The sequence below is a fragment of the Neomonachus schauinslandi genome, chromosome 3, assembly GCF_002201575.2.
Source record: "Neomonachus schauinslandi chromosome 3, ASM220157v2, whole genome shotgun sequence".
NCBI classification, from domain to species: domain Eukaryota; kingdom Metazoa; phylum Chordata; class Mammalia; order Carnivora; family Phocidae; genus Neomonachus; species Neomonachus schauinslandi.
Window position 1 is genome coordinate 52502656 of NC_058405.1, and position 26644 is coordinate 52529299.

The window sequence follows — 26644 nt, forward strand, 5'->3', positions numbered from 1 at the left end:
TTTCTCTTAAAGAATTCCCTTCACAACAATATGTTCTGTGTAGATCTAGAATTACATATTTACAAAGCCATAACGGCTCTTAAAGTTTATTTTGCCCGGCTCCTTCCCTTCCTAAAGAAGACAACAGAAGCTGGAGAAGTAGCTTCCATCAGTTTGTATTTCAAGGCAGCAATCTCCTGTCTCTGAAGATTCAAACCAGCACATTTTACATTTTAATCAGCAATGTGGATGTATAGAATTGGGATTGAATATTGTTTCTTATAACCCCTTAGAACTGTTAGTTTTGACAGAGCAATCAAATTATTGTTGAGAGTAAGATTGCAACTAAAAAGAAACAAAACAAAACTTCAATAGAATGCTAGTTTGGAGGACCCTTAAAGGTCATGTCAACTGAAAAAGTAGAAGGTCATAACTGAAAAAATAGGAATGGGTACTGAAGGACATGAACACGCTGAAGAGATTCAGTGCTTTACTGAAGTGTGAAGAGTCCCTACAGCCTGGCGGGGACTTTTTGCCCTATTTAAAACTACAGCTAAGTTTAGAGTTCTCTGTGGATGACAAGAGGAATCTGTCATTTTAGTGTCTTCTCCCCCAAGCCCTCCCACACCAACAAAGGTTCTTTGACGCTGAGCCTGCACACCCGCCGCGAGGCTGCTATTCCCAAGTGCCCGCTTAGCCAGCTCGCTTGGGACGAGCTGTGAGCGGGTGGCGGCAGCCTGTTGATCCCATTTCCTCCGGCTCTGGTCCGGGTTAGGGAGTGGCTCTCCCAGGACCTCCAATGTTTTCGTGCTTGGGCACTGGTGTTCACATGGTTTCAGTGCATTGTTTGCTTCCAGGCAGTCTCGGTTAGCGCTTCAGTTTAGGCATTTATTTTGCATTCTGTGGTCTTGGGCTGCGTGTACTCTCTTGTTTCTGCGCTCTCTCCACGCCCTTCCCAGTTTCCTGTTAGCCAAAGGGATCGCTCTTTCTGAACGAAAAGTTCTCAGAGCGGAGTGGAACCTCCCGGAAAATGCTCTTCTCTTCCGTGTGCGCCGGATGGAGGTGGGGGTGGGCCAGGAACTAAACACCGCGGTCGGGAGAGCTGAAAGGACCCGAACCCCGAGGTAGAGGCGGGAGAGGTATGGTTCATCGGAGATGCGCGGGGGACAAGGGGCAGCGCCCATCCATGTGGGGGGCGGAAGGGACTTTTATTCAGCGGGAACTGTGCGGCGAGGCCCAAGGCTCTGGAGAGATTCTAGGTCTAGGGGGTGGCAGGGTGTACCCAAGGGAGTCGGGAGGAAGCTCTAGGTTCCCTTTCTACTCCAGGGGCCGTTCTTGCCCCGGCTGCCCGTGAGCCGAGGGAGGGAGCATAGCCACTGCCCGGCTTGCGGGGCTGGGCTGCGGAGGTTTCCTGTCCCTCCCCCGCCCCCCACTCCCGTCCATCCTGGGGACCCCAGGCCCCAGGGGGAAGTGGTAGTTTGCCCCTGTCCCTCTGTCACTCCCATCCTCTCTACCCGTGCAGGTCGTATTCTGGGTCAGGAACCCTGTAACATCCCGAGGCTGGGTGCGCAGGGGTCCCAAGCGGGCCGGGGTCCGCGTCCCTTGTGCCCCACTGCGCTCGCCGCTCTGGCCGGAGCCGGGCGGAGAGGCCTGGAGGGCCGCTGCTGGGAAGGGGTCTGATCCCGCGCGCCCCTTTTCCTGCGGGGGCGGCTGGGGGAGCTGAAGATGGCGGCTGCAGCCGGGCGCGGGGCTCTGGGCCCGGCTCGGACCGAGCGCACCCACTGACCGCCGCCGCCGCCCCCGCCGGGCGGTGCTGTGTCCCCGCAGGAGTCGGAGAGGATGGCCGGGGCCGGCGGCCAGCACCACCCTCCGGGCGCCGCGGGAGGAGCGGCCGCCGCGGCCGGCGCCGCGGTCACTCCCGGCGCTGCCTCGGCGGGGCCCGGAGACGATTCCTCTGACAGCGAAGCGGAGCAAGAGGGACCCCAGAAACTGATCCGCAAAGTGTCCACCTCGGGGCAGATCCGGACCAAGGTGAGGCGGGCCTAAGGGCAGCGTGGAAAGCGGGCGGCTTCGGGGCGGGGAAGAGGAGCGAGGGCGCCTGGGGCGCTCGGAGCGCGCCGGCGATCCCGGGAACGTGGGGCAGAAGGTGAGGGCGGGGCCTGGCCCGGGGGCGGGGCCGGCGGTGCTGGACCGCCGCGCGGCAGGAAGGGATTCTCGGCCCGGCGAGGGAGGCGGTCAGGGTGGGCTCCCGGGGAGCTCGGCGGCCGACTTGGAGGAGAAGGAAACCAGCGGCTCGGCGGGAGCGTGGGAAAATGCTGAAGCGCTCTTGAGAGTTCCCACTCAGGGAACTTAGAAGGACTGTTTTATTTTTTTGTCCTCCCTGCGTGCAGTGGTTGGGTGGAGTATGTGCCTTGCGCAGAGAGCCGAGTGCAGGCCGACCAGCCAAAGATGCAAGAAGCCCCCCACCTTCCCTTCCCGCGGGCAGCAGCTGTCTCCTCCCCAGGACCACTCCGAAAGGGTGGGTGGGGAGGTGACAGCAAACAGCCCCCTTACCTCCCGCAGAAGCCAAGGCGCGACGCCTGTGTAAATGATGCTGGCGGTTAAACATACCCTGCGAGACACATCAGCAAGCCAGGCTATTGAGTCGTGGGTTCCTGCTGAGTGCAGGGTTCAGATCTTACCAGCCATGGTTATCTTAATGAAGATTAACCTCTTTGTGTTATATGGACATTAGCAAGCTGTGTTACTCTTATTTATGTAGCAGGTGCTTTTGACCCCTGAGGGCTCAAAGTTGAGAGTTTTAAATAGATCTTGAGCATATACATAGGAAATGCTTACCACACTGAAGGATTATTCATATTTTTCAGTTTTCATCATACTTTAAAAATCATCATACTTTAAAAGTCTGTTATCACTGGGGTACTTTAATGAGTTATTTGAAGAGAACCAATGAAATTATTGGGTTTGTGCTCTCTTTAAAAATAAATTTGCAAAAGTTAATTCTGTAGTTAGTTTTATGAGAATTTGTTTTTTAAGGTCAGTGGACTCCTATATGGGAGTAGAACTTTTATTACATGTTTATGAAATCATGCTTTTATTAGCCTGCCTCCTTATTTTCTAAAATAAATACATGTAAGCACACGCAAGTGTTAACAAGATGCACTTAGCAAAGAGTCAAAGATTGCTTTTTTCGGTCATTTTTTTTTTTTTTAACTGCCCATCCTGTAACTCATTTTAATAGTGACATTTCTTCATTTAGTAGAATCTATGATAACTTAAGGATATGGGTTTAATATATTTTTAGAAGATAACGGCTAAACAAGATAGGGACTTTGTAACAGTGCCTTTAACATTTGAAATCTTAATTTTAAAAAAGTTTATAAAACTGTGTTACTAATGGGCAAAATGGTAAGTTTAAAAAATGGCATATTTTATAGATTCTTATGAAATGGTTAAAATTCCATGCAAACATATCAGAATTTACCAGTACATTTATACTGCTTGAAAGAAAATTTAGAGATGGCTCTAATTTGAGTTAAGTTAAACAACAAATTTGGGGGTGGGTACAATTAAAATTTGTAGGTCTCAGGAATTTATGATAATAGCTAAGTTCATATTCTTTAAATTTTGTATTATCTATGGTTTGGGGTAAAGCATGTTTTTGAGACTAAGAATAAATTCAAAAAGCACATTTATTATTGGTTTTCCATTTAACTTTCTAATAAAAATATTTAGTGCATGATTTTTTCCATGATTAGAGAGTGATCGTTAAATGAAATATTTCTTAAATTTCCCAAGATGTATTGAATTTCAGAAATTCTGCATTTTATACTAACTCATACAAATGTTTACAAGTTCATCAGCATTTTCATATACGAACACGTGAGATCCAGGCCTTAAACTCCTGAGACTGGTGAGCCTCAAACTCTCCGCCTGCCCCCCCACCTCAGTCCAGACTGTTCATATATGCTACAGATTTCATCAGTTATATCTTTTTATCACATATACTGATTCTCAGGGAAGAGAGCTAGGGTAGGAAGGGGATTCATAAAGTGAGAACTGCTAAATTTGATCCAGGGAAGAGTTAAGGGAAAAGATCTTTTAGAAAAAGACTATACTTGCTTGATCATCTCCACAGATCGGCAAGATGGGAGAGTCTGGAGGAGAACGAGGCCAGGACTAGCCCAAGGCCTAGTGGTTTTTGAGACAGAAAGCAGTTCTGGGGCGCTTGGGTGGCTCAGTTGGTTAAGCCTCTGGCTCTTGATTTCGGCTCAGGTTGTGATCTCAGGTCATGAGATCGAGCCCTGTGTTGGGCTCAGCACTCAGCATGGAGTCTGCTTGAGATTCTGTCTCTCCCTCTCCCTCTGCTCCTCCTCTGCTCATGCTCTCTCTCTCTCTCAAAATAAATAAATAAATCTTAAAAAAAGAAATCAAAATATTTCTTAAATGAATAACTTACTATATATTATACACTTATATGTAATGCTTCATATATATGGATATTATTATGAAAACATGGTACTTACTTTAGTTTCCTTGAAGAGCCTTATGGTCATGAAGTTGTTTGGTGAGTTTAGGTTTGGGGTAAAAAAGGCCACCAAAGTAATGACCTTATTTAAAATGTTCTTTGTTGTAAATACTGGTTAATATTTTAAATCATTTGAATAATCTCAAATTAATTGTGGCATTTGGAAAGTATCCGGGGTTTTTTCTTACTTGAAATAAGAATGCATGCATATAAAAGGATATTCAAGAGTGTGAGAGGATATTCAGTGATGGGAGGGTATTCAGTGGAAAGTAATCTCCCTCTCACTCCAGACTTTCTAATCTTCATCACAGAGGCAACTGTTGACATATTTCTTGGTATGCTTCCAGAAAATGTCTATGAACATACATATGTTTCTTTAAAAAGTACAAATGGGAACATTCTGTACACAATGCTGTGTCTTGTTTGGAGTTCTAATGCGATCATTTCCCTAATGGCGTGTGCACATCTACCTCATTCTTTTTAATGGTGGGAAAGTATTCCATTATGTTAGGTTGAACTAAATGAATTTGCTAGGTCAGTAGGTCAAAAATGGTCAAGGGTAGGTCAGAAATGATCAAGGGCCTGGGAGGTCCGGGAAATGGGAAGATGTTGGTGAAAGGGTACAAACTTTCAGTTATAGAATGAATAAGTTCTGGGAATCTAATGTGCAGCATAGTGACTATAGTTAATAATCCTGTATTGTACCCTTGAAATTTGCTGAGAATATATCTTCAGCATTCTTACTTTTTATTTTATTTTATTTAGTTAGTTTATTTTTTATTTTTTATTTATTTATTTATTTTTTAAATGTTTTATTTATTTATTCATGAGAGTCAGAGAGAGAGAGAGGCAGAGGGAGAGGGAGAAGCAGGCTCCCCGCCTAGCAGGGAGCCTGATGTGGGACTCGATCCCAGGACCCTGGGATCATGACCTGAGCTGAAGGCAGACGCTTAACCATCTGAGCCATCCAGGTGCCCTAGTTTATTTTTTATTTTTATTTGAGACAGAGAGAGAGAGAGCACAAGCAGAAGGAGAGCCAGGCAGAGGGAGAAGTAGGCTCCTCGCTGAGCAAGGAGCCCCATGCGGGACTCAATCCCAGAACTCTGGGATCATGACCTGAGTTGAAGGCAGCTGCTTAACAGACTGAGCCACGCAGGTGTCCCAGCATTCTCACTTTTTAAAAAAGATTTTATTTATTTATTTGAGAGAGAGAGAGAGCAGGGGGAGGGGCAGAGGGAGGAGGAGAGAGCTTCTCAAGCAGACTACCCCCTGAGCGCAGAGCCTGACTTGGGGCTTGATATCATGACCCTGAGATCATGACCGGAGCCAAAATCAAGAGTCAGATGCTCAACTGACTGAGCCACCCAGGCATCCCTAGATTTTAAGCATCCTTAAACACAAGCACACACACACATTAATTATGTGAGGTGCTGGTTATGTTAATTAACCTAATTGTGGCAATTATTTCACAATATGTATGTCTATCAAATTATCACGTTGTATACTTTATATATAATTTTGTCAGTTATATATCAATAAAGCTGGAAAAAAATGGTTGAATGTGGGAAATTTCATTTGGTTCATCCTAACATGATATATCATCATTTAATTACCCATTTCTCTATGGTAGGAAATATGGGTTATTTTAGGACAACACTAATCTCAGTTTTGTTTTGTTTTGTTTTGTTTTGTTTTGCAGTGGATATGATGACTCTTAAAGTAAAAAATAAGACTGGCATGCTTTTAAAATTAGTGTGATTTAATAATTAAATTCTCCTGTACATTTTAGTACCCTCCTCACATCCCCATTTTGTATACTCTTTGTTCTCCTTTTCATTTTTTTCCTGTTTCTTTGTCCTTGCTTTGTACTATTTTTCTATCTCTCTGTTTTTCACTTTTTTCCTTTCTCTGTATCAGCTAAGTGGAATTTTGGGTAGTCTCAGCTAGCTAGCCAGGTGCTAAACAGAAGATAATTTTATGGCTGCCTCTATTTCCCCAAAGGAAAAAAAATCCCTTACTTAAAAAAGTGGAAATGGTGCTGATGTGAGAAAGCCAATGGGAGCTGTAATTCATCCCTTGTCTTCCTCTCTCCTTGTCCTTGGCTCTTATTCCTAATTCTTAGTTCTGTCTTAAGGAGAAGGTTGATTTTACATTCAGCTTTACTGTTACAGAGAATTTCACAGGTATTTATTGAGAATGAGACATTCTGAAACAGCACTAATATAAACTCAGACCACCTTGGTTTTGAACATGAATGTGAAAGAAGCTTTGTTTGCTTTTTGTTGGCTGATGAATACTGTGGCCCATGAATACAGGGACTGGCTGAAGGAACCTCGGTCAGATTTGTAGACTAAGATTGTTCAACCATCGTAAGCCACATGGTATCAACAAGTGAACCATCTCAGTGACTTTTTCAGACAAAAAAATGATTCATCTCGGCAAAGGTCTTAAAGCTTCATGTGTCAAAAATGTCTCCTAATTAGGTTTATTGTGCTCTCATTGATCTGGCATTTCTATGTCTTCTTACAGTTAATTCAGAATATTGATGGGTCTTTCTTTTTATGGGTCTTTAAATTTAGGTAAAACATACCTAACCCCTGAAAAGATATTCAGAACTTTGCAACATTATATCTGGATTAAGATATCTCTTTAAGCACATTAAGAAAATAGTCACCACAATCTTCAATTAGTACCTTGGTTTTACTTTAACATGAAGGATGTATAAATAAATTCTTGTACCTTTATGGTAGGGCAGTATATGGAAATATTGATTTGTATTTTTCACTGCCTAATGAGATGCAGTTTGTGCAATTAAAACATTATCTTTCACCATAACTGTAGTTAGAGTAGTCTAGGGAAGACTTGCTCAGCATTTTTCACATTGTAGGTGGCAGCCCCTTAGTGGGCCATGATGGTTTATATCTAACATTTGAAACAGAGACAGAATAGATTAGAAAATATTACTTAAAACTTTTAAGCACAATTCTGAGTGGAATTGTTGGATTGGGTGATGATCCAAGTATGAGGAGAAACAGAAACATAGCTAGAAGACTGTTAAGAAATGAGAATAAAGTAATATCGACAGGTTTATTGTTCAGGAGCTCAATAGGATATGAGAAGCAAGTAGGAATTTTAACATTTTGCTAGGTGATGCGCAGGAAGATATTTTGAATAACAAGAATAATTAACATTCATCTAGGGCAGAACTTGGTGAGTTTTTCCTGTAGAGGTTCAGATAGTAAAGTTTTAAGCTTTGTGGGCCATAAAGGCTGTGTCAAAATTACTCAACTCTACTGTTGTTCTGTGAAAGCAGCCATAGACAATACTTAAATGAATAAGTGGGGAGATAAAACTTTAAGGACCCTGGAATTTGAATTTCATAGTTTTCAGGTATTCAGAAATATTCTTCATCTTCTTTTTTTAAAAAGCCATTTAAACATGTAAAAACCTTCTTAACTGATGGGCTGTACAAAATCAGGTGGCCAGAAGAAAATGGCCCATAGATTTGGCTGGTGGGCCATAGTTTTCTGACCCCTATTCTAGATGGTGGAAAATGGTACAGTTCGGTTTGCCAAGCACTGCAAAGTTAAGGTGCTGCTCGATGCAATCAGCATTTAAGGGACCAAATAAAGCTAGATTTCAATCCATTTAAAAATCTCATCTTTGTAGAACATTTTATTTTTAGCTTGGTTTGCGTCTTTGCTTCCATTTTAATGTGAACTAAATATAGACTGGAAAATCTGAGTCCTGGTACAGTAATACATGGTATAACAGCTTTCTTTCCATTTTGATTACAAGTTAAACATGATATTCCATTATCAAAGATAAGAGACATAATAAATAATTTACTAAACCTTTACATATAACTTAAGATGCCTTATTTGAAAGTATCTAAATTTAGAAAGCCTTCGCTTAGTTTAAGGTTGCATGTTTGCTGTTGTGGTCGGAGTGACAAAAGGTTATATGACACGACCATTGTCAACCACCCAGGGCTCCTTTCTGTTTCCAGGGTACAGGGTTTCACTCATATTGGATTTGTTAGGCTTTACTTACTCAAGAAATGTGTTTATAAGCAAAGGTTTTAATTAAAGAGAGTTTGTTTTATATCTAAGAATAGACCTTTGAAAAAAGCCGTAACATGTTAGTACATTATTTTTCCTTGGCAAATTTGTGTGGTTTTGCTGGGTATCGAGTATATTTCTCTGTGAATATTTAGTCACTTGAAACACATTTGTATTTTTGATTTGGTTAAGTGGTTTAAAATGGTCAATAATCATTATTGATAATAGCCTTAATTTAGGATTCAATTCACGTTGTTTCTGTTTTAGGTAGTCGTTTATTTTTTTTTTTTCAAATGAACATATATAGTAATAATTCCCTCCCCCTTGCTCTTTGTTATGAGGATATTTGGAAGACTATCAGGCTCTTGTTTTATACCAAAGAAATATGATTAACTTTATTATGTTTGGAGCTGGAATTTCTAACCTTCTCGCTGTGCCATTTGAATCCTACGACTTTTTCAGACCACCAGCATGTGATTTACTACAATAAATCTTTTTGTATAGGCTTGGGGCATTTATGTCAGAAATTTTAAAATTCCTCTCTACTTAGCATTTTATTGTTTACAGAGCGGTTTTCGTAACTGAATAAACTGAATACACATGAGCTAATTTAACAGTTGTGCGAAATTGCCTAAATTTTACATCTGAGACTCAGTTTAATATCTGCTGAGTAAATGGCAGGCTGGAACTCAAAAGCAAGACTTCTAACTACTGTGCCATTATTCCCCGGCACGGTGGACCCAATGGTAGGTTCCAAATTCCTTTTTTTCAGGAGTTCCATAAGCCTCTTGGGTTTTGAAGCCTTACCTCTACAGGGTACAGACACAGGTGGATGCAGGCAGTCTCCACTTCTCTCCCCTCCTCGCCCTTCCCCCCTCCCTCTCCTTCTCCAGTCCCTACCCCTTCCTCCTCCTTCCTGTCCTGCCCTTTATCAATTTGTTTAGTCTGTAAGTATATCTCTCACCAATGTTACGGATTTTATAACGTCTTTTTGCATTTGAATCCCACGTTTTTAGTGACATGTTTAAGTGTGTGTTTGCAAAATGAATTTCTGAATAAAAAATTTCAGCTGAAATCTCTCCTGATTTTAATTACTGTTAGCAAAATCACGGAATCACTTTGAAAAACATCTTTAGAAGGACTAATTTAGAAGAAATCCTTTTAGGTAGCTAACTCTACAAATAGGTTTTCAAAGAAAACTGTTAGTTTCACTTCCATAAGGTAAAATGCTATTTTTAAAAGGTCATGATATAGCGTTAAAAAGAATTATATAAGGTAATTTTCCATGTGGCCTATTAAAACATAGCTGAGGAAGAAGTATGCGTAAAATTTATTTTTAACTAGTTAAGGGATGGAAATGACATTTGGGGTGCCATTTTCTCTATCTATTTTATTTAAATCAGAAATTTTGCCGGGCTGTATACCTGAGCAGGCATACTGTTTTGACTTGGATTGTTTGTACAAACTCATATAGTACTTTAAAATTTTAATGGGGGTGCCTGGGTGGCTCAGTCAGTTAAGCGACTGACTCAGGTCATGGTCTCAGGGTCATGAGATTGAGCCCCGCTTTGGGCTCAGCCCTGAGTGTGGAGCCTGCTTAAGATTCTCTCTCTCCCTCTCCCCCCTGCCACGTTCTTGCTCTCTATCTAAAAAAAAAAACTTATAACATTAAAATAATGTTATAATATAATGTTAGATATCATTAATATATAATAAATATAAATTTTATATATGCTTACATATATAAATACATGTAATGTGTGTTATATATGGTATATGAACATAATATATAATTATAATTATTATATTATAATATTATAATATATAATATTATATTTGTTATATACACATTACATATATGAACATATCTCTGTAGTTTGTGAAGCAGAATGGTAAAATGAGCAGCCCTGAATCCAGTGTAGGAACTAGAGTACTTCCAGTACCATACATCTACCTGTGTGCTCCTTCTCTTTTTTACTCCTTTGCTGCCCCTCAATTCATTCAAAAAGATATTTATGGTGTTGCAAGCACCCTCATATGTGCCAGGATTGAGCAATAAACAAAATAGACAAAAACCTCTGCCTTCATGGAGGTCACATTTTAATGCAGGGAGAAGTTATGAACTCATAAATATGTAAAATGTGTAGCATAATAGAAGGTGAGAAGTGCTGTAGAGAAAAAACATGAGTGGTGGTTGGGTAGGAAGGGGAAAGGTCTTCTGAGAAGGTGACATCTGAGCAAAGATCTTGAGGGAATGAACCACAGACTTCTGAGGGAAAAGCAAAGTAGGCAGAAGGAACAGCAGATGCAAAAATCAACAGGCAGAAGCTGTGATAAGGAGGGGGATCAGTGGGACTGACGTTGGGGGTGGTGGGAGTCAGGGGGAAGCAGGTAGAAAGTTGGAAGTAGGTTAACAGTGTCAAAAGTAAGGTGGTACTATAGAGAAGAGTTCTTAGCCTGGGGTTCTTGCATTGCTTAGCATGGATGGGCTTTGGAGGGATCACCAAATTTTAGATCTGTGTGTACATCCCTCAGAAGACTAAAACCATTGATTTGTAAAGGGGACTTGCAGGACGGACAATAAATGATAGGTGAAAAAAAATACACACATACTATAACCAACTGTTGTCATGGTCATTTGGAGAAATGCTAAAATGGAGGGTGGGTTCAATGAAATGAATCGTGTTCAGCGGCATAGAATATAGCAAGGTTCCTTTCAGGCATGAGTAGTGTTGGGTTTGCATCTCGGCTCTTTTGGGTACTATTAGGTGACCTTAGTCACGTTACTTAATGTGACAGAATGCTGTGCTCATCAGTTTCTGTTTCTTCTGTTCTTCCTGGCCCACCCTTGGATTTCATTCCCCCCTTGCAGATAGGTGGGGTTATGTAACTGAGTTCAGGCCAGGGGAATTTGGGTGGGAGTGATGTTTGTTGTTTGGCTTCTAAAGCCTTTTATGGGACTCTGTGTTTTGTCTCTTCTCTCACCTGCCACCTAGATGTAGATTATCTAGTGAGAGGAGCTTGGATCCTTGAATGACTTCATGGAGCAGAGCCTCCTGCCCCTAAACCTCGCTGATCACACTGGATTGTGACACTAGAAGGAAATAGACCTTTATTGTGTTAAGCCTCTGAGATTTGGACATTGTTTGCTTTATCAGTTAGCATACTGTGACCAATACAATTCACTTCTGTGAACGCCAGCTTTCTCATTTGCAAAATGGATATAGTGATTTCTGCCTCATAGGGTAGGTAAGTAATGAATGATAAAGAAATATACCATGTGCTTCTGTATCCTTGATTTTTGTAATTATTTTTTAAAATTGGTATAAAATCTGGATAACTAAATTATTCACGATACATGTATTTTCTAAATACCTAATCAGTAGGGTATATAGACTACTGTTCTTTGTTGACTTTTTAAAAAACCTGGGGCGCCTGGGTGGCTCAGTCGTTAAGCGTCTGCCTTCGGCTCAGGTCATGATCCCAGCGTCCTGGGATCAAGCCCTGCATCGGGCTCCCTGCTCCTCAGGAAGCCGGCTTCTTCCTCTGCCTCTCCCACTCCCCCTGCTTGTGTTCCCTCTCTCGCTGTGTCTCTCTCTGTCAAATAAATAAATAAAATCTTTAAAAAAAATAAAAAAAATAAAAGACTTGATAAAATTATTATGGTTTTATAGACCATTATTTTGTCATTATTTTGCCATTAAAAATAAAATGTCTTTTCTACCATGAAGGGCCCTTTGGACATGTGAAAACTCACACTGCAAGAGCGATGAGGATAGGCTTATTCTACTTGATTTTAGCTAGGGTCAGCCTTGTTTCTAGAGTAATGTATGTTACACGTGTCTTATGAAAGAATACTTTAATAGGAACGAGTGACCACTTTAGAGGTGGTAGTGGAAATAATTGGCCAGGTAGGTTTTTAGGTGCTTTTGTGGCCAAATCTACTTTACCCTGGAATAATCTTTCTGACATCTTCCCTGTCTCCTCAAGTCCTATTTACTCCTCAGTCCACACAATCTGGCTTTTGCCCCAACCACTTCATGAAAACGTCTTTTGCAAAGGTCACTACCATCTAAGTGCTAAAATCCAGTGGTCTTTTTTAGTTTTCATTCAACTGTATTTCGTGCCAATTTTGATGCTGGTGACCATTTTTCACACATCTTTCCCTTTTGTTTTCAAGGTTTGAATTTCTCTTATCTTTCTTATTAGCTTTTTACTGCCTGTCCGTCTCTAGCCCTGACTCCTTTGGCTAATGCTAAATGTTTTTGTTTCCTAGGATTCTTGTTCTAAGTCTGTTTGCCTCTGTCTTAGTTAATGTGATCGATTAGATTAGACTTCCATGACTGGCTGTACCAGTCTTTCCCTAGCCTGTGCTCTTTCCTGAGACCTGGACCTATATTTCCTTTGCCTACCAGTGCTGACTCAAGTGGGTCCTCTAGCCAGATCAGCCTTGACATTCTCAAACCCAACAGGTATGTTCACAGTCTCTCCACCTACTGGGCACATTTTGCCTCACTACTTTTATATCTTACAGGATTTGCCTCATAGTTAACTTTGACTCTTTATCTTGTTAATCATCTTCATTAACTCATTTGCTGTCAACATATATGCATTCAGAGCCCACTCTGGCTGGGCAGAGTGCTAGGCCCGGTGGACCGAGCCCTGTATGAAGCAGACACAGTCCCCTTCTTCATGGAGCTCAGTCAGCAGTCACTAAATGTGGTCAATTCTGTTTTGTCATACATTATCTCATTTAATCTTCATGACAAAGCTGTTAAGTAGGTAGGTACAACTATTATATTCATTTTAGAAATGAGGAAACCAAGAATTAGAAAGTAACTAACTTGCCCAAGGTCACACAGCTCTTCAGTGACCGGCTTGATGCCTGGTTCAAAACTAAGATGATATACTGTCCCTTTGTCTACTATGTGTGTTTGTTGTGAATTCATCCCTTTCCTTTTATTTCTATTGCTACTTACCCTAACTTCATTTAACCTGCAAAATTTATCATTTCGATGTTTGCACTGGATTTCCTCTCTGGTCTGCTGCCAGAGTTATCTCTATGAGAGGGAAGTATGATCATAACACATTTTGCATGAATCTTAGACATTGCCCATTACTAGTGGAATGAAGTCAAAATTTCTTAGCATGTCTTAGTAGGTCTTTCTCAGTTTGATAGTAAACTTACCTTTCTATTCGTTTAGCCAGTATTTACTGCATATTGTTGTAGGTGCTGGAATAGTAAAATAACATAAAAAAAATCCTGTGTACTAGATCTTACATTCTATCGAAGGAGAAGTTAATACACATATATGCAAATGTGTATCAGATGTTCATAAGCATAATGAAGGAAAATAAGACAGGGTAAAGGGGGAGGGAGTGATGGGGTGGTGTATGTGTGTGTGGAAAGTATTTGAGTTGACTAGGTCCAGGAAGGACTCTCTTCGATGAAGTGATTTTGAACAGAGATCTGAATGAAGTGACGTGAGCCATGCAGATATCTGGTGTTGGAACATACCAGGCAGAGTCAGGGCCATGGTATTCCAGTTGTGTTTTCTGTCACTGTCATCCTGTGGCTGATCATGACAAACTCTTCTCTGTTGCTAAAATAAGGCAGGTACTGTGGTACCTCCAAGTGTTTTCACGTGATATTCCTTCTACCTGAAATGCTCCTTTTTCCCTATTTCTCTGCCTGGTTTATTTATTTATTTTATTTTTAAAAAGATTTTATTTATTTATTTGAGAGAAAGAGAGAGAAAGCAAGAGCATGGAGAGAGGCAGAAGGAGAAGCAGACCCCCTGCTGAGCAGGGAGCCCGATGTGGGACTCGATCCCAGGACCCCAGGGTCATGACCTGAGCCGAACGAAGGCCGATGCTTAACTGACTGAGCCACCCAGGTGCCCCTGCCTGATTTATTTTTATGTACTATTATTTCCCAACATTTCTGAAAATATCTGAAGCAGCTTATGTTCAATATTGTGTATCAAGCTTAGGTAAAATATAGATAGGACTATGAGACCAAGAATGTTAGCAGGTTAGTCTATAAAGCAGGGTGTTTGTGTCCTATCTATCTATCTATCTATCTATCTATCTATCTATCTATCTATCTACCTACCTATTTATCTATCTATCATCTATCTGTTGTTAAAGATGAGTTGTAAATTTGGCCCCAAGCTTCCTGGTAGCCAAAGCAACAAGATCATTTACAAAATATTATTGTCAGGGAAAAAAATTTTTTTTCTAGGTCCCAAGGAAATGTGTCTGTTAGTTTTCCATGTGGGAGTCACTGAGGGATGAAGTATATGCTACCCTCACCAATATGTGGGGCAGGATGGGATCTCGTGCAGGCCTGGTCTTTCCTGAGAGCAGGATTGTTAATCCAGAGGATGCAGTAGATTCGGGAGTAGGTGCTTTTGGAAGTTCTTTCCTGATTGTTTCAGTTTTCTTCGTGGAATAAGAAGCTAGATCATCAGCTGAGAATAAGATGGGGGAGAGGATCTTGGAGATCTAGGAAAGAGGAAAAGGTGTGAAATACTTGAATAGGAGAATGGGAAAGGGAATGGAGTAGAGACATGCAGTGTGAATATCAGGTGGCATTTCGGGCACACCTGAGGCAAGTGACCATGAACTGAAGGTAAGCACCATCAGCCTGGCTGTGGGACCATGTTCAAATGCATGGCTGTAGGCACAGAATAAATAGAGAACTGGGTTAAGCCAGGGTTGTGGTTTGGTTAAATAAGTATGGCAGAGCAAGAGGGGACAGAGAGATTGAGGGTGGATGCAAGGGAGAGATTACAATGACAAGCTCTGGAATTTATGTTGGGTAAAGAATGAGCACTCAAGATGTCTTAGGAAATGACTATGGGACCAAGTAGCTAAGGAAGGGTAGAAGAGAAAATCATTGCAAAGAATTAAATTTTAGCCACTCAAAGAAGAAGAAGAGAGAAAGAAAAGAAAGTCTACTAAAAAAAGCTATAGAGTTCTAATTATTTTGTTTAAAATTTTTTTAAGAGGGGGAGGGGCAGAGGGAGAGGGAGAGAGAGAATCTTAGGCAGGTTCCATGCCCAGTGCAGAGGGGGACTAGGGGCTCGATCTCACAACCCTGAGATCACGAGCTGAGCCGAAATCAAGAGTCAGACACTTAGGGTGCCTGGGTGGCTCAGATGGTTAAGCGTCTGCCTTCGGCTCAGGTCATGATCCCAGGGTCCTGGGATCGAGTCCCGCATCGGGCTCTCTGCTCCTTGGGAGCCTGCTTCTCCCTCTGCCTCTCTCTCTCTGTCTCTCATGAATAAATAAATAAAATCTTTAAAAAAAAAAAAAAGAGTCAGACACTTAACCAACTGAGCCACCTAGGTGCCCCCAGTATTAATTATTTTAAATATGCTTTACAGATGCATTAAAAATAGGTTTTGCTGGGGAAATCTCTGGATCATGTATGCATAGCTGGGGTCTCTTCATTAGTAAAATACAAAAAATATTTTACTTCGAACATGAAAATAGTTCCTCAAAGAAATAAATGGCTCTGGGTTGGAATTTAAAAAAACAACAACATACAAATGAAACCTTAACATGCATTAAGTAACCCATGGGCCCTAGTTCTAGTTCTTATTGGTTAAGTCAAGAACCTCTCCAAGTTTTATTTCCTCATATTTAAATTCTCAGAAGGTTCTTTTGAGGATTGAAGAGATAAAGTCCTTAGCTTAGTGCCTGGCACACAGTAGGTGCTAGTAAATGTTACCACATATTCAAGAATCTTGAGGGGCACCTGGGTGGCTCAGTTGGTTAAGCATCTGCCTTCAGCTCAGGTCGTGATCCCAGGGTCCTGGGATTGAGCCCCATGTTGGGCTACCTGCTCAGCGGGGAGCCTGCTTCTCCTCTGCTCATGCTCTCTCTCTCTCTCTCAAATAAATAAATAAATAAAATCTTAAAAAAAAAACCCACACAAACAGAATCTTGAGGTGAAGGGCACTCTTTCCGAAGGGTGCTTTTGCACTTAGAAGGATGCAAGGGAGTGAGGTGCTAGTGAAATCTTCGGTCATAGTGATAATCCCTGTATGTATCCAGCCTTTGGCAGGCCAGAGTCTAAGCTGTGTAATTGTAAACCTTTTGGTAGGTTGATAAGGGGATGGAGATGTTCTCATAGATCTAGCTAAGATTCCACAGTAGGAAGGGAAGAATGTGGAAGGAGATTCAACTTTCCCATGTTATCGTCATCCATACATATCACAACAGTACTAAATTATTACCATTCAAGCATTCATGGTCTTTCCCTTCTTCTTCGTTTTTTAAAATGATTTTATTTTTAAGTAATCTCAACACTCAATATGGGACTTGAACTCACAACCCCAAGATCAAGAGTTGCATGCTCTACCGACTGAGCCAGCCAGACTCCCCTCCCCTCCTCTTCTTAATGAGGAAGACTTCTAATATGTTCTATCAGCTCCTTCATTCTCCTTTGTTACAAGATGGTGGATATAAGGAGGGGACAGGAAGATACTCATTCTATGGCATTATTACCTTCAGGGCCCCAGTGTGTGTGGTGTAATTGAGAAGCTGGAATGAATAGGGGAAGTCACATGTGCTGACCTTCCTGTCAAGGCAAACTGTGAACATACATGAGACATTCCCTGGAAAATTTTTAGTGAAGGGGGGAAGACTAGGGTCCTACATGAGCAAGTAAAGTATGGATTATTGTCTTCCCTGTGACCCCATTTATACCTACAGGCTGAGGTATAGTTTAATTAACCATCTATACAATATGAGCACATGATACATAAAACATTTAAATTATAAAGCAGTCATACACTCATGTTCATAGCAGCATTATTCACAAGAGCCGAAAAGTAGAAGCAACTCAAATGTCCATTGACGAATGAATAAAAAACCAAAACTTGGTATATACATGCAATCGTCTTAAAAAAGGAAAGAATTCTGACACATGCTACAACATGGATGAACTTTGAGAACATTATGCTAAGTGAAATAAACCAGCTACAAAAAGACATATAATCCCACTTAGATGAATTACCTAGAGTAGTCAGTGTCAGAAAGACAGAAAGGGTGGTGGTTGTCAGAGGCTGAGGGAAATTAGGGAATGGGGAGTTAGTGTTTAATGGGTTCAGAGCTTCATTTTTGCAAGATGAAAAGAGTTCTGTGGTTGGATGGTGGTGATGGTTGCGCAACCATGTGACTATACTCAATGCCACTAACCTGTACACTTAAATATGGTTAAGATGGTAAGTTTTATGTTAAGTGCATTTTGCCATAATTAAAACTAATGATAAAGTAGGCTTCATAGGAATGGCCCACTGTAAACTCAAATGGTATTACAAGATATTTTTAGTGAGATAAAAATGAAAAGTAAGTTTAAGAAATGTACAGAATATCATGAAAACATCAAGAAAACTGAAACTTTGCTGAGGTACAAAAAGAATCTGGATGAATGCTATAAGTTTTATCGGGCTTACCTCTAAATTTTACACAATTACAAATACATTTGCTATTTGAATTTGGGCTAACTTACTAAAATGATCTGTAAGGTCGTAAAATAATACATATTGAAAAGGAAGAGTAACAAGAGGGCCTTAGCCAATCAGATGTAATTAATTTAGCACAAAGCTACAAAAACAGTGAATGTGGCTTTGATAAGGGAATAAATTGAAAGATAAATGGAACAGAATTAAAAGTTCAGAAACTTGCCCATAAATATATAAGAATATACTTTACAATAATGATAATATTTCAAGTGGGGAAAACTGGATTACTCAATAATTCCTCTTGAGGCAGCTGGCTCACCATTTAGTTAAAAAAATTGGAAGCCCAATCCTTACCTCGCAGTATGGACTACAAACTTTCCAGATAGGATAAAGATCAAATTTATAATAAACAAATCATAAAAGTACCAGAATAAATATAGGTAAGTAATGGCATAGTTTCAGGGTTGGAAAGAATTTTAAAATGTGATACTAAGGAAGAAAATAGAAAGTACAGGCTTGTGGAATCCTGACATACTGAAACTTACCATATACTAAGTGACAAGGCAAATAATTTCTTAAACCTCTTCAGTGTTTAGCCAGAAAGATTATTTCTCATTCTTTGTTTATGATACAGATGTCCAATAATAAAGAACTGGTTAAATTAATATGCTGTATCTATATCAAAAAATTCCATCAAGTACGCAATATCTGGCAGGCATTTGATGTTCAGTAGGTACCAAGAGAGTAGATAGATGAACAAAGCATCATCTTGACATGGAAGGTACTCACAATATATAGGGCAGAAAAAGGAGATTGTAATATGTATAGACTCTGGGCCCCAGGAAAGGACATAACAGAGATACAGTGATTTCTCATTGTATTGTAGAATTATGGGTATTTGCTCTTTTCTTATTTCTTTTTTTTCTTTTTTGTTTTTATTTTAATTCTAGTTAGTTAACATACAGTGTTATGTTAGTTTCAGGTATACAATAGAGTAATTCAGCACTTCCCTACAATACCCTGTGCTCATCTCAACAAGTATACTGCTTAATCCCCATCACCTATTTAACTCATGAGTTTGTTCTCTGTAATTAAGTCTGTTTCTTGATTTTTCTCTTTCTCTCTTATTTTTTCCCTTTGCCCGTTTGTTTCTTAAATTCCACATATGAGTGAAATCATGTGGTATTTATCTTTCTCTGATTTTGCTTAGCATTGTACTCTGTAGCTTCATCCATATTATTGCAAATGGCAAGATTTCAATCTTTTTATGGCTGAATAATATTCCATTATATATATATGTTCTTGATACACACACACACACACATATATCACATCTTCTTTATCCGTTCATCAATTGATGGACACTTGGGCTACTTCCATATCTTGGCTATTGTAAATAATGCCATGATAAATATAGGGGTGCATATATGCCTTTAGTGTTCTTGTATTCTTTGGGTAAAAATACTCAGTAGTGCGATTGCTGGATCATAAGGCACTTCTATTTTTAACTTTTTGAGGAACATCCATGCTGTTTTCCACAGTGACTGCACCAGTTTGCATTCCCACCAACAGTGCATGAGGGTTTCTTTTTCTCCACATCCTCGCCAACACCTGTTGCTTCTTATGTTGTTAATTTTAGCCATTCTGACAGGTGTGAGATGATAATCTCATTGTAGTTTTGATTTCCATTTCCCTGATGATGAGTGATGATGAGCATCTTTTCATGTGTCTGCTGGCCATCTGTATGTCTTCTTTGTAGAAATGTCTGTTCATGTCTTCTGCCCATTTTTAAGTTGGAGTATTGGTTTTTTTGGTGTTGAGTTGTGTAAGTTTTTTTATTGGATACTAACCCTTTATCAGATATATCATTTGCAGATATCTTCTCCCATTCCGTAGGTTGCCTTTTAGTTTTGTTGATTGTTTCCTTTGCTGTGCAGAAGGTTTTTATTTTGTTGCAGTCCAATAGTTTATTTTTGCTTTTGTTTCCTTTGCCTCATGAGACATATCTAGAAAGAAGTGCTATGGCCATTGTCAAAGAAGTTACTGCCTATGTTCTCTTCTAAGATTTTTATGGTTTCAGGTCTCACACTTAGGTCTTTAATGCATTTTGAATTTATTTTTGTGTATGATATAAGAAAGTGGTCCAGTTTCATTCTTTTGTATGTTGCTATCCAGTTTTCCCAGCACCATGTGTTAAAGAGACTGTTTTTTTCTCATTGGGTATTCCTTCTTGCATTATCAAAGATTAATTAACCACATAATTGTGGGTTCATTTCTGGGTTTTCTATTCTGTTCTGTTGATCTAGGTGTCTATTTTTGTGCCAATACCATACTGTTTTGAACACTACAACTTTGTAGTATAACTTTAAGACTAGAGTTGTGATGCCTCCAGCTTTGCTTTTCTTTTTCAAGATTGATTTGGCTATTTGGGGTCTTTTGTGGTTCCATACAAATTTTAGGATTGTTTGTTCTAAATCTGTGAAAAATACTGTTGGTATTTTGGTAAGGAGTGCTTTTAATGTACAGACTGCTTTGGTTAGTATAGACATTTTATCAATATTTGTTCTTCCAATCCATGAACATGGAATGTCTTTCTATTTCTTTGTGTCATCTTCAATTCTTTCATCGGTGTTTTATGGATTTCAGTGTACAGATCTTTTACCTCATAGGTTAGGTTTATTCCTAGGTATCTTATTATTTTTGGTGGTATTATAAAGGAGATTGTTTTCTTAATTTCTCTTTCTGCTGCTTCATTATTGGTGTATAGAAATGCAACAGATTGCTGTATGTTGATTTTGTATCCTGCAACTTTACTGAATTCATTTATCAGTTCTAGCAGGTTTTTTGTGGAGTCTATCAGGTTTCCATGATATAGACTATCATGTCATCTGCAAATTGTGAAATTTTTACTCCTTCCTTGCCAATTTGGATACCTTTTATTTCTTTTTGTTGTCTGATTGGTGTGGCTAGGACTTCCAGTGTTCTGTTGAATAAAAGTGGCGAGAGTGGACATCCTGACATCCTGACCTTAGGGGGAAAGCTGTCAGTTTTTCCTCATTAAGGATGTAAGCTGTGGATTTTTCATAGATCGCCTTTATTATGTTGATGTATGTTCCCTCTAAACCTACTTTGCTGAGGGTTTTTATTGTTTATTACTATTTTCAATTCTATTTTGCAGGTTACACGTTTGCTTTTGCAATAGGAAAAACCTTTAGCTTTTAAATTTGGATGTATCTCATTACAGAAAGATGAAAAGAGAGATTTTGAATTTTTATACACCAAAGGAATTCAAATACCACTCACTTTGTATTAATAAAACATCTGATAATTAGGTGGTGTAATACTTCATATTAATAGAGGTGGATTCAACATTTCTGTAGTAATAATCAAAGATAGATGGTATTACCCACCTAGCAGTATGCATTAATTTTTCTGATTCTATATAAAGGAATAATTAAATAATAATTCAGTAATTTATCATTTGTGTAAAAGCAAAAACAAACCAAAAAAAACCCCTACTGGTATGCTCTGTATTTATTGATATGATTATTATAAAGATGTTATTGAGATATTAGAAGCTGAAAGTCTGCATAACCTAATTTTTATAATAAGCAAAAGTTAAATATTGATAATAAAACAAGTAGCCCCTCAGACAGATTGTTGAAATTTGCCAGATTTGTAAATAGAATAATATGGCTGAACTTACCTTAAATATTAATTTAAAAAACTTGATAATAAAAAGCCTTGGCTATTGGTAGCATTTGTAAAACTTAATCGAACAAAAATTTTTAGTAAACTGTGATGCATTGACAGAATACTAATAGGAACTTGTTTGATAAAATGTACCTCTTTTGTGAAAAATTCTGTTCCTTCAGCCCCTGAAACAGTATAAGCACATCTACTAGAAATTTTTTGTATGCAAAAACCATTGGAATGTATTTTGACCTGATAAGACAAAATATATGGCCCAGGCCAGTGATGACATACATCCAATGACCAATAGTGAAATGCTGCTTTTGCATCACTGTGAGGTTAGAAGTCATACCTTCCGATGTCCAGCAATCTTTAGTGCAGCTTGCTGATGCTATTGTGTAACACAGCACAACGTTTAGTACAGCTTTCCACACAATAAACAACACTACATGCATGTACTTAACATTGTATTTGGTGGATCCTACTTCTTCATGGATTCCATATTTTCTAATTCGCCTACTCACTAAAGCTTATTTGTAACTCCCAAATCAATACTTGCCAAGCTTTTGTGGTCACTGGTGGACAGGTGTAGAGTCGGGAGAAATTTGAGTTGCTGCATGAACATATCACCAGCTGGGGTTGATCCAGGTGACAGTCTGCCTTCCCAGATAGCAAACAAGTGACCTTTTTGTGATCTATTTAGTAAGATGTTTTTCACATTTTTGTGCTCTTGTTGGTGATCTTGCTGTTTTAAAACTGGGCCCAAGCCTAGTCCTGAAATGCTGTCTAGAGTTCCTAAAATCAAGAAGCTTGCGCATGCCTTAAGGAAAAAATAGGTGTGTTATCTAAGCTTCCTTGAAGTGTGAGTTAAAGTGCGATTGGCCATGGGTTCAATGTTAATGGATGAAAAATAAGTATTAAACAGGGCATAAAACAGGGCTAAGTATTGATCAGTTGATGGAAGGGCTCACAGGAACTTAGCCCTTCATTTCCCCTAGGAGCTTTGGTTCAGTATTCACTAACTGGGTGTTCAGAGACTTTTTTTAGTTTCTTGAGTTTTGAGGTATCTTTTTGTTATAGTTCTAGTCAGTATTTTTTTAATTAAAAAAATTATTATGGAGGTATAATGGCATAAAATATTATGTTAATTTTAGATATACAACGTAATGGTTCAATATTTTGTATTGAATATTTGTATATATTGCAAAATGATCACAATAAGTCTAGTTGGCATCCATCACCATACATAGTTACAAATACTTTATTCTTGTGATGAGGACTTTTAAGATTTACTCTCTTAGCAACTTTCAAATATGCAATATAGTATTATTAACTACAGTCACCATGCTGTATGTTATATCCCCATGATTTACTTATTTTATAACTGGAAGTTTGTAACTTTTGACCCCTTTTACCCATTTTATAATCCCCCCCCTACCCCCTAGCCTTTGGCACCCATCTGTCTGTTCTCTGTATCTATGAGCTTGGGTTTTTGTTGTTGTTGTTGTTTTAGATTTCACATATAAATGAAATCATATGGTATTTTTTTTCTCTGTCTGACATTTCATTTAGCATAATGCCCTCAAGTTCCATCCATGTTGTCGCAAATGGTAAGATTTCTTTCTTTTTTTTATGGCTGAATAATATTGCATTGTATGTATATATACCACCTCATCTTTATCTATTCATCCATTTATGGACCCTTTAGGTTTTTTCCATGTTTTGGCTATTGTAAGTCATGCTGCGGTGAACATGGGGGTGTATGTATCTTTTTGAGTTAGTGTTTTCATTTTCTTCAGATTAAATACCAAGAAGTGAAATTGCTGGATCATACGGCAGTTCTATTTTTATTTTTTTGAGGAACCTCTGTGTTTTACATAGTGACTGCACCACGCTACGTTCCCATCACAACTTCACCAAAAAATGTTATTTATTTCTTGTTTTTTATAATAGCTGTTCTAACAGATATGAGATAATATCTCATTGTGCTTTTGATTTGCATTTTCCTGATGATTTGTGATGTTGCGCACCTTTTCACATACCTGTTGGCCATGTGTATGTCTTATTTGGAAAAATATCTATTTTATTTGTTTGTTTTGCTACTGAGGTTCATAAGTTCTTTATATATTTTGGATATGAACTCTTATCAGATATATGATTTGCAAATGTTTTCCCCTTTTCATTTTTCATTTTTCTGCCTTTTCATCTTTTTAGTGGTTTCCTTTGCTGTTCAGAAGCTTTTTAGTTTGATGTAGTCCCACTTGGTTATTTTTGCTCCTGTTGCCTTTGTTTTTCATGTCAGACTCCAAAAAACTCAATGCCAAGACCAATGTCAAGGAGCTTACTGTCAGGGAATTTCCTTTTAAGAGTTTTATGGTTTTAGGTCTTACATTCAGGTCTTTAATCCATTTTGAGTTAATTTTTATGTATGTTGTGAGAAAATGGTCCAGTTTCATTTTTTTCACAGGTGGTTGTTCAGTTTTTCCAACATCGTTTATTGAAGAGACAGTCCTTTCCTCTGTGGATATTCATGACTCCTTTGTTGTAAATTAATTGACCATAGTATGTGGCTTTACTTCTGGGCTCTCTATTCTGTTCCACTGATTTATGTGTCTGCTTTTATGCCAGTACCATACTGTTTTGCTTGCTATAGCTTTGTAATATAGTTTGGAATCAGGTGCATGATGCCTCCAGGTTTGTTCTTCTTTCTTGAGATTGCTTTAGCTTATTGGTATCATTTGTTGCTGCCACAGCAAGTTTATAGGGCATAACTACTGCAACTAACAATAATCAACTGTAGATTAAACTATTTCAAAGGAAAAATAACATTCATTTCTGTTTTTCTTTTCAAATAAGACTAAAATGGTCTATGAAATCCCATTTAGGAAACATTTCTACAAGAAAACATCTATTAAAAACCTTAACTTTGTTGAGTTTCTTATTTTTAGTCCTCAGGAGAAAAGAGTTATCAGAGACTTTTTTTTTTTTTTAAAGATTTTATTTCTTTATTTGACAGAGAGTGACACAGCGAGAGAGGGAACACAAGCAGGGGGAGTGGGAGAGGGAGAAGCAGGCTTCCCGCTGAGCAGGGAGCCTGATGCGGGGCTCAGTCCCAGGACCCAGGGATCATGACCTGAGCTGAAGGCAGACGCTTAACGACTGAGCCACCCAGGTGCCCCTATCAGAGACTTTTAAATACTTTTTATTATTCATGAAAGCAGAGTCAATATTTGAGTTGAAACCAATCACTTCAGAACCCATCAAATCAGAATAGTATATCCCAAAATCTGTTCTGTCAGAAGAGAAACTAGTTTATGTTTTAATTTTTAAATCACTACAAAAAAAGAATTTTGATGGTAGAACACAGAATTACTCATTTCATTAAGATGACCCATTTTTCTTTACACCAAACACATATTTGACTTTGAGATAATCTGTTCATGTGATAGAAAAATGGCTTTTGTCCCAGAAAGACCATAAAAGCTTGAAACAACAAATAGATACCATTGTGTGTGTGAACACCAACACTTTCCATTAGTTCTTAATCTTTGGGTTTAATTATTAATTATTGCTACAATTGATCCAACAATTAATAATACATTTCTTGCTTCTGTGTTGATTTAATTTAAAAGGAGCAACTCTGAGACTAGAGATATTCTTAGAGACAGAAGATGTGGTTTACTTTTGTTTTTATCAGTTACATTTATTTCTTTTTCCCTGTCATAATGACTCTTCTATGATCACCATTCACTGAGTGTATGAAATAGATTCCCAAAGTGGTCTTTAAAAATAGGGGCTGTACTTTGCTTCTAGGAGTTCATATTGCTTAATGTCTGAATTACAAGAGAATCCTTTGTTATGAGGTCTCTTTCCATATGCAGTTTATATTTGAAGAATTAATGAGCAGGTGTGTTGAAATGCTGATGTAACACAATTGCTCTTACCTTTGAAGCAGTAGAATGTTGTGGTTAAGAACATGGACTTTGTTTTTTGAGAAAGGCCTGGTCTTAAATCCCATTTGTCTGACTTACTGTCTAAGTGACTGAGAAGTTACTTAATCTCTCTAAAGCAGACTCACCTGTAGAATTGGGAAGATAGTAGTACCTACCTCATAGACTTGTGAGGATTTAAATGAGATAATAGGAGTATTGAGAACAGGGGTTGGAACATAATTAGTACTCAATAGAGGTCAGTTATTATATTAATATTAAAGCAAATAGATAATGTACCATAGCAAGTTTGATGATTAAAATAAAATCAGCATCTAAAACAAAACTTACTCTGTGATGGTCAAGGAAAAAAAAGTTTACCTTGCAAGGAAACATAGATCTGCTCATTGTCATCAGGCAATTGCAATTCATTAGTTCTGTTTTAGAGTAATTTCTAAATTTACTGGATTGTGAAATCTCATTATGAAAGCGTAGATAGGGCAGTGTCTTTTTGGAGTTTTATTTCAACAACTTATAGAACATAGTGCTTTTAACCAATGAAATTTTAAATAAAGGAAAAGGTCTCTTTAATTAATAAGATTCCCTCCCTTCCCTCAGATGTCCCCTCAGTGAGACCTGCCTGGGCAATGCTCTCCAAAATTGCAACTACCCACCCCCAGCCTGGCATGCTTCAGTTTCTTTCCCTCTTTACTTTCCCCTCATCACTGATCACCATCCGATACCTATATAGTATGTTTATTTCTCTATTGTCCGTCTTCTAACACTAGAATAAAAACTCCACGGGGGCAGGGATATTTGTTTTTTCGCCTGCTCTATCTCTGGTACCTAGAACACTGCCTGTTACAAAGTTGTTGCCTAAAACGTCTTTGTTGAATGAATAAGGGAACAGTTCTAGTTTTGAGAAATTCTTTTATATATTCTAGTTGTGGTGGTAATATTCAGCCTTCCCTTTGGTAT

General features: G+C 38.9%; 1 protein-coding gene across 2 annotated transcripts in view; it reads left to right on the plus strand.

The window, feature by feature from the left end:
* The first annotated feature begins 1818 nt into the window (after window positions 1-1818).
* DGKH (diacylglycerol kinase eta) overlaps window positions 1819-26644 on the plus strand; it is a 162231-nt gene continuing 137405 nt past the window's right edge. For both annotated transcript variants that reach the window (XM_021697865.1, XM_021697866.1), the window contains exon 1: window positions 1819-2010. In XM_021697865.1, the coding sequence (XP_021553540.1) occupies window positions 1819-2010 (192 nt within the window). The remainder of the gene's footprint in view (window positions 2011-26644) is intronic.